The sequence below is a fragment of the Cynara cardunculus genome (assembly GCF_001531365.2).
Source record: "Cynara cardunculus var. scolymus isolate 2C chromosome LG 1, CcrdV1, whole genome shotgun sequence".
Taxonomy (NCBI): Eukaryota; Viridiplantae; Streptophyta; class Magnoliopsida; order Asterales; family Asteraceae; genus Cynara; species Cynara cardunculus.
In genome coordinates, this window is record NC_037528.1 from 23,443,834 (window position 1) to 23,453,383 (window position 9,550).

General features: G+C 32.1%; 1 protein-coding gene across 1 annotated transcript; it reads right to left on the bottom strand.

Annotated features, from left to right (window-relative positions):
• Positions 1-5,621: 5,621 nt before the first annotated feature.
• Positions 5,622-9,160, bottom strand: LOC112517035 (auxin-induced protein PCNT115-like). Its single transcript, XM_025124335.1, has 5 exons — positions 8,932-9,160; positions 8,638-8,838; positions 7,037-7,209; positions 6,525-6,627; positions 5,622-6,107 (listed from the first exon to the last, which is right to left on the bottom strand). The coding sequence occupies exons 1-5, from the start codon at positions 9,145-9,147 to the stop codon at positions 5,775-5,777; spliced, it is 1,026 nt and encodes a 341-aa protein (XP_024980103.1). The 5' UTR covers positions 9,148-9,160; the 3' UTR covers positions 5,622-5,774.
• Between the last annotated feature and the right edge of the window lie 390 nt (positions 9,161-9,550).

Genomic DNA, 9,550 nt, shown 5'->3' on the forward strand with positions numbered 1-9,550 from the left:
ACTCTGTTCTAATCAAAGTCTTCGAATTCGCCTTCTGAAATCATTTCCTTAACTTTACTTTCTTTTAAACTTTTACTACGATCCCTGTGGACGATATCCGGTACTTGTACCACTTTTATTACTTGAAAGACGATATTGGGACTATTTGTATACTTGCTTTTAGTCCTGATTGTTGTTTGTGTCTGTGGTGTTTCACGGAACCATCATAGATCTAATCCAAGGGTTAAGAATTGGTCTTACGGGTCTCACGAAAAACCATTGGTCTCATATGATTCCAAGTATATATATATATATATATATATATATAGATTTAGGATCATGTGAGACTAAAATTTTTTCGTGAGACCCGTAAGACCAATTCTCAACCCTTGAATTAGATCTACAATCTGAACATTCATAATCACAAAATTGCCATTAGACTTCTCAATAATCACAAAATTGCCACCGTGCAACTTTAGACCATTAGATCGTTATCTTATAAAGTTGATCAATGAACATAAATTGGTCTTACGGGTCTCACGAAAAACCATCGGTCTCACGTGTAATATATAGGGGTCCATTCAAGGAAGAACTGAAAAGTATGTGGTAACCGTGAGATCCAATCTCAACCACAAATCAATAGATAAATTAAGAAAATTTATAATTTTGGTAATTTTGAATTAAAATTTTAATACAAGGACATTTTAGGTATTTTCTCTCCTCTCTCCTCTCCGTCCTCCGGTGATATCACTGTGATACCTAAAAATATTGACTCTGTTAAATAAAAGACACAGTGTGATAACCAAGCATATATAAGATGCATTATGATACTACTGTATTACACCTCCGATCGACCGCACAAACGACCTCAGTGTGACACCCAAACACATATATGTCATTCCATTAAAATTTTAATTCAAAATTACCAAAATTATAAATTTTCTTAATTTATCTATTGATCTGTAGTTGAGATTGGACCTCACAGTTATCACAAACTAATTAGTTCTCCTTTAATTAGGCCCATATATATATATATATATATATATATGTGTGTGTGTGTGTGTGTGTGTGTGTGTGTGTTGAATTTTGATGACACATATTTTAATTATGCTAGAAGTGTATCCATGCAATCTACTGTGTTACATCTCGAATATAATGTTCATGTTATTCTTTGTCTTTGTCGATTTTGTAATATGGTCTTGTATGATTTTGATAAAGCGATAATGTTTTTTATAATTAAATAAAATATAAATTTGAAGCCCCCATAAAAATTTGAAAAAATATCGATCTTGATATCAATTTAACAATTTAAAAGTTCTTGATTTTTATACAATTTCAATCCGGTTTTTCATTATAATTTAATTCAGGTTTAATTATGATATAACTTATTTTAGATTAAATAATGTAATTATTTATTATAAAGATAGTAATTAAATATTCTGTTAGAACTAAATGATTATCGTAATTATATTTTAGATTCTTTATATTTAAAATAAGATGTGTATTTTCTATTTGATTATTTTTATCAATTAATTATATGAATTCAAACATACAATTTTAAAAATTCATACGCATGAACCATTTACTTATAATATTAAATTTTAAGTAATATATATCAACAAACCACACTTGATATATATAAAATAGTTTTTAAGACTTTCTCAAATGTTCTATAATAATAGATTACTTGCGCTGCTGACCATCTACAGCAGGGCAGGTCTATGAACCGCCTTTTCTTTTCACACCCAATTGAGTGGAAGAGGTCCGTACTTATGAACCACTTCATTTGATAGGCATGGACCCTACGATAAGTAAACAATCATAATTTAATGATCTTCGGCTTATATATATATATATATATATATATATATATATATATATATATATAAGGGTGGGTTCAAATAAAAACCACTCAATTTGTAAAAACCGTGAAAACCTCATTCAACCAATCATAATTTTTTATTTTGTTCATTTTTTGTAATTATGAGAGGTTGATTAACCATTTTTATTGTGAAGGGTGTTAATCATGGATATTATCATCTTCATTATTTTAATTTTAGAGAAATACATGAAATAGTTTCATTAAAATTTCATTAAGTAGTAAATGAAACAATTTCGTAACCACATATGAAACAACTTTATCAAAAAAAATATTATATGAAACAATTTCACAAGATTAACAATTTCATGAAAAAAATTCATAAGATTAACGACGGATGAGAGTAGTTTTTACGGTTTTTACAAATTGGAGTGGTTTTCATTTGATCGCTCCTCTCTCTCTCTCTCTCTCTCTCTCTCTATATATATATATATATATATCCCCAAAAGTTGACAAATCGGGAGATATTCTTTGTTTTCCATCACTTTGGCATGTATAAAAAAAATAATTGTGACGCTTCTTTTCTTATAAGGCATTTTGTCTTTACCTTTGATATGTATCGTAATAGGCGATTCCATCGATTATTATATATATATATATATATATATATATATATTCTATTAACGTGGATATCCAATCCGTTATGCAAGCCGACTAATATCAGGACGACCACTTGCTTTGCAGATAGCCCGGAGTCACCGCATTTGAACATCCATGGCGACAAGAGGATTTTTTTTTTTTTTTTTTGGATTTGAACCTAGAACCTTCAGAACTTTTGACCTTTGGAGTCAAGCTCAATCTAACCATGCATCACTTGTAATTATTGTAATTCCAATAACTTTTTCACTTTATTATCATAATCTTTAGAGTAAATTACATTTTTTGTCCTTACGGTTTGTTAAAAATTTCAATTTTCGTCCCTGTAGTTTTGGAAATTATGATTTTCATCCCCATGGTTTGTAATTTATTGTTATTTTCACCCCTGAACTATTTCTTACCTTTTTAAGTATAAGGGACCAAATAGTAAGAAATTATAAACCACAAGAACCAAAACAAGAATAAATTATAAATCATAAGAACGAAAATAACAATGACTTACATACTATAGAGATGAAAATCACAATATCTAAACCACAATAACGAAAATTGCAATTTTTAACAAAGCATAGGGACTAAAAACGTAAGTTACTCTAATTTTTTATTTTTTATATTTTTATTTTTTATAGTTTTCATTCTTATAGTCTTTATTTTTATAATTTTTAATTATTATGACTTATTATTGTAATTTTTAGTCATAGCTCGAACATGCCAACAACATTCCGTTCACTTACGCAAGATTCACTCGTTTACTTGTTAGCTAGCGCTATTAAGTTTCCCAGCCCCTCTGTCCCCGGAAGGTTAGCAACTCGCTGAGCGAGAAGAAAGGCGAGACCTGGGAAGGCAACCCGATTGGGAGTCGGAGGATCCATAGTACCTATTCTTATGAGTGGCCTATGTGAATATGAGCCAGGAGCAAGGATTCTTGAAAGTGAATTTCAGTGTTGTCTTTTAATTATGATAAGTAACTTTTAGTTATAATTTTATAATTTTATTTTTTATTATATAAACCATGAACCAGTCCATAATTGAAAGTGAAAAGTTTATGAAATATGTAGGAAAGAGAAAACTTATTTAATAAAGTCATGAACCTCTAACATGCTCTTAAGCGGGTGGGTATCCATCACCGAAGCAACCTTTCAAGCTCACAACTTTTGGTCGAGGATCTAGCTTGATTCTAGTCGCACTTGCCAGTGCTAGTTGTGATGGGTTGCATCATTTCTTTGTCAATCACCATTTCAAACACAAGCACACAACTTTCTAGATCATCAGCTTGAAAAATATGATCAAACATCAGGATTGCTAGTTAGCTTTGAAACCAAATCACTCAAAATACTGAAACAAACTTGTATATGCATCACCAACCAATATTTCCTTGGGTCCTCGATCATAAATGGAAGGCAGCACAAGCGTAAGCTTAAAAAGGGCATATAGATGCAACTTTTAAGATGGCAAACAAAAAACATTGACAACACCAAATGCTTTAAGCTCATACAAGATCAAATTGTTCACTATTTTAATGTAAATGAGGGGGGGGGATGAGAAATTTCTAGCTGTAAATAAATAAACCTATAATCTAACCTTAAATTCTAACGCCTTCATAAACATAAGTTGAAGTCGATGAAATAAATAGACTCCGTTTTCATAACTGGCGTGCGTCTACCTTGATAAAAAAAATTGGATGCAAATAAGAGTTTCAATTTAATAGGCATATCCTTTGTAATCACGACTATTGGAAAGAGGATTCAATCTTAGAACAGAGGTCATTTGGAGACGAAGAGTTCGTTAGGCGTGAGGTCCCTAGATCTTGGAAGTATCGCTAGAATTAATGATGGTGCATTTTGATAATCTCCTCGTTGGCGGAGCCGAGGATTGAGGAATCCCCATTACAACCCAATCAATCACATTGTTTTTTTCTAGGTATGACATTGAACTTTGTATTTTATGCACACAGAGATGTGTTAATCGCCCGCGACTACAACAAATACCAAAGAAGATGACCGTTGTTGGAAGCAAGCACATCGCAAAGAAGTTCGATTAATCAAATGAACTACTCTTTGATTGCTCCATGTGTACCAAAATTGTAAAATGGTATTCAATGACAACAGACTTAATTTTCTTTTGTCTTTTCTCTATTCTAACATATAAAGCATATTAATATAAAACTCAATTTATTAAGCATCAAATATAAGATTCCAAACTATGATTTCTCAGAGAATTTTTTTTATTGAAAAACATGTTCGGTATAAATGGAGAAAACGAAAGATAAAATGAACTGATTATTATAAATACACCCTTATATACAACAATATGATACAAGTTCGTCCCTCGAGAGGGTGGCGCGGGTGCATGCCCAGAACCCAAAAATATTACATGCCCAATTTTTTCCCCAGTATATAGTTTTCGTTTTAGAAAAAATAACACATTGTAGCATATAATAACAGACAAAAAGAATTTAATAGATAATAAGGGCCATAAAAATATTTAATTAATTACATTGAAGAAGAAGATCAATAAAACGTTAGATGACCATTCATTATATACTATTGGTTTTCTAACTTTTTTTTATCTAGTTCCAAGATTCAATGATATTGGTTATTGCTATCTCTAACTATATGTGCTTCAACAATTCAACGACTAACAGCTTTAAGCTCATGTGCTTGTTATTGCTATATATTTTAGTTTTGGATATTTTTATCTATTTCTGCATCTATTGAGCTATTTGCTTATGTTGTTTGCGTAATTGTGTTTGTTGGTTATTGCTATCTATTTTTGCTTCTGCAAATGATATTATGTGGCGATCTATTTATTCTTTCTACGAGTTATAACATGTTTCATAGTTTTGTGATTAATCAATACATTTTTCCTACTAAACGTATTCGGTAATGTCATTTATATACGTCATGTTCCATAAACTTTTAATCCTAACATCATATTTTAGTAGAGCAAAAAAAATAAATTCAAATATTATCAACAATTGTTTGAGTTCTTCATCTTTCATTGCGATTCCTCTACACACCACAAAATTATATTTAAGTTCTTAAGCCTAATAAGAAGTAGGTAAAATTTAAGTACTCTCTTATCTATAATAAAGAAGAACAAGATTTATTTTATCCATAAATCATTAGCATTTCTTGTATTCAGTTTTAACCTAATGAAAAACATTTATTGAATTTTTTTCGTACTTATCGAAGACCCTAATTCTACATACTCCCAGGGCTTATAAGATGTCATGAACGGATTTGATATGATACTTATTCAGTCAGTCATCGACTCTAAAAAATGTGAGTATGCTTTGTGTATGCAAAGGAGCACACTATTATTTCCAGGATGACAATGGTGGGGTCTCGACGTTTGAATGAGCTAAGATTGCTGGAGGTAATCTACCACCCTTGAAGGCATCAACCGAAGCAATGGATTCAAGTTCAGCCATGTCCTCCGGTGAGAGTTTGACAGACAAAGCTCCAATGTTTTGGTTCAAATTATGGATCTTCGTTGTACCAGGGATGGGACTCACGTCGGATCCCTGGTGTAGAACCCAACCCAATGCTAATTGAGACGGAGTGCAACCTTTCTTTTGTGCAATTTCATGAATCCGCTCAAACAAGATCTCGTTGTGTTCAAGATTCTCTCCTTGTAATCTTGGCAAATACTACAATGGATGCAATACAACAATTCATATCAAAACCAACAATAACAATTCAAGCATAATATAAAATTGTTTAAAGTGATTTAACTTTTTGAGCTATTTTAGTTGATTTTTCATTGTAATATGAATATTAAATAAACCATCATACTTAAAAAAAATGCCAAAAAGAATAACAATAATATTTGCACTTTTTATTCATAATCATAAGGTATGGTATTTTCTTTTGTTTTCTTAAAGAATATGACAGAGTAATTCATTATAGCATTTTGGGATTAAAAAACTGATAATGAAATAGTCTCAAAACACTAATAATAAAATTACTTTGTCATACTTTTTAAGAATATATAAACAAGACCCGATTTAAATGTTAATGACGAAATGGCTAGTGCTTTAATTTCACAGATGTTTGAGAACACAAACCTTTCTAAAATCGGATTCTGACAAGCCCTCAAGCACCTTGGGACCGGAAGCAAAGAATCCACTTCCAAGAGGACCAAAAGGAACAATCCCGATACCTAACTCTCTGAATAATCATACATCAAAAAATGAATTAGAACGGATATCATTCATCTAGAGAGTGTTCCTTCAAAGGACATAAGTGAAACAAAAGTTATGCTTAGACCCTATTAGGAACAAGACTCGAATTTACAATCACTAAAGTTAGAGACTTGGTCAGATACCAATTAACTAGGCCAAAGGCAATTGGTTACAACGTTATCTATAATATTGAGGGCCAACTCAATTGGCTAATAAAGGTTAAGCCTTGAGCTCCTTCCCCTAGACTGCCAGTTTGAGTCTACGTACTCAAGGCCATTGGAAAATTTTCTGCCTATTATATATCTTCAAGGTCCCATGAGATTAGTTGAGATGAGGGAAAACTGACCCAAATATCCATGTCGTTTTACCAAAACATAATCTTGTCAATGGCTTACCTACAAGTTGGTATAATTTCTTCTTCCGGGACTCTAGTCCACAACGACCACTCGAGTTGTACAGCAGTAATTGGATGAACAGCATGCGCTCTTCTAATAGTCGAAGGTGAGGCCTCAGAAAGACCTATATATTTGATCTTACCCTCCTCAACCAGTTTCTTAAGTTCTGTCATCTACAACCAAAACAATCTTCATTCTTGTGAGCTGAATTTTTCCAAACAATAGAGAAATACAAATGCATCATTGCCTCCGTGGTAAATGCAAGAAGTGTATATTATAGCACAAACATTTTGTGCTCACTACTCAAACAAGCATCTCCGACCTTTGCATGCAAAAAAGAAAACCCAAACTGGACCCATTAACACCAAAAAGAACATCTCAATTCTAATCACACTCTAAAAACACTAAATTTGTAGACCCTCTAATAAAAGTTACATATTTTTTATTTTTATTAAACTATTTTTAAATACAATAAATATAGGAGCCATTAATTAAAATAGCCATTTTGAGATATTAGTTTCATCTCATAGTCATTTTTCTCCTAAAATCATCAAAACATCACTAGGTCCGGAAATGGCAAGTTTGCAATTTGCAAATGTGTCAAAGTGTAAAAAAAACTTTTAAACCAAGTTCGTAAGTATAGGGATCAAATCTGTAAATTAGTCAAACCACAAATGTTGACCTATAACTTGGGGACATGTTAGTTTATAGATTTGGTCCCTGCAGTTACAGACCTGGTTCAGAAACTTTTTTTTTACACTTTGACGCATCGATAAATGACATTTCGATTTTAAAATAGAAATGACTAAGAAATAAAACCACAAGCCGAAAATAACTATCGTAAGTAATCATATTAATTATAGTTTGTAGATACATATTAATGTAATATATAATTAGTAATTAAAATATTTTAATGAAGACTTAAAATAATAACGATAACAAAATAATAATTATAAATAAATGTAGAAAACAAAAATTTAATAACGGAAATACATTTAAAAACACATTTTTTAATAATAAAAGTAATTTAATGTAAATTAAATTAAAGAATTATAGCTGTGGGCCATTTTTTTGCCGTTTGGAACTTCCAACAACATTATTGTCGTCCACTTTGAGCATCCAACAAAATTTTCACAACTTTGATCGGTCGAACCGTCAATTTTCGGATATATGCCAAATGCTTGGGGAAGGGTTCAAACATGTGATAAGGATGTTGTTGATATAATACTATAATTCATTAAGACCATCACATGTGATGTTAAATCATAGACCCAAACAACCTTTGACGCGGCCTAAGTCGTAGAACACGTCGTCCGCACATCACAGAGTCTCATCACACATATTATCACATGTGATAAAGATATTTTTGTAAAATGTAGGTGTTCTCGTTTGAATCTCCACCATGGACATGCTCTTAAATTGTATACTCGTTTTTGTCACTTCAAAAAGGAAACACAAATAAATTTAACTTTTGGTTTAATGTTTACATTTTCTAAAAGGTTGAATCAAATAGAAAACGATATATAAATCTCAAAATCAAAGAACCATGTACAAGAAAATGATGTAAATGGTGATAACACAGATGAATGTATTATGCTAACCGTGATCTCGATTGGAACACGAGTGTCGATGCGATGGACGTAATACAGATCGATGTAATCAACATCAAGGCGTTTCAAACTCGCTTCACAACAAGCCCTAACATACTCAGGATCACCACAGATTTCGCCCTCTCCCTCCAACGATTTGATCCCAAATTTCGTTGCCACTTGCACCTTCCCTCTTTCCAATCCCTTCAATGCCTAAATCACGAAAGAAATCGAGAAAAATCAACATATGATATGGCCACAAATCAACAACGCAAAACCGAAAGTAATAGCTAGCGATTGAACCACCTTGCCGATAAGGATTTCGTTGGTGTGAGGACCGTAGAAGTCGGAGGAATCGAGATGAGTGACACCGGAGTTGACGGCGTGATGGATGAGTTCGATCATGTCTTCCTCCGGTTTGGGAGGTCCGTAGGCGGTGGACATCCCCATACATCCTAATCCGATGGCTGATACTTCCATACCTTGTGATCCGAGCTTAATCCTTCTCACTTTTCCTTCCATTTGAAACCCTAATCAGTTGTGTTCGGTTGAAGATGGCAGGGCAGGTTTTATAGAAGCAAGTTAATACACAAGTCGTCAACGGGGGGTTTATTGGTGACTCATGAGACTACATATTGCATGAGGTGCCATACAGAAGAACGTGTGTATATATATTTTGTTTCAAATGAAACCTATCAGATTTGTACAACTAATGTAATCCAATAAATTAAAATATTTATAAAAATGATGAGAGTTCATTTATTATTATTTAAATATTTATGGAAAATGATTAAGGTTCATTAATTATGATAACTTAATTAAATAAACGGTTGAGCTTGAGTTATATTGATTATACAAATATAAATGATTGTATAATAACCCACCTCTCTCTATATATATAAGGATATCTACCAATACTTTTGGG

Excerpts from the sequence above, each read along its gene's own strand:
- LOC112517035 (XM_025124335.1), bottom strand. The coding sequence starts at position 9,147 with ATGGAAGGAAAAGTGAGAAGGATTAAGCTCGGATCACAAGGTATGGAA. Across the intron at positions 6,628-7,036 it reads GAAATTATACCAACTTGTAG|AGAGTTAGGTATCGGGATTG; the intron begins GTAAGCCATTGA and ends ATGATTATTCAG. Across the intron at positions 6,108-6,524 it reads CAGAATCCGATTTTAGAAAG|TATTTGCCAAGATTACAAGG; the intron begins GTTTGTGTTCTC and ends CATCCATTGTAG.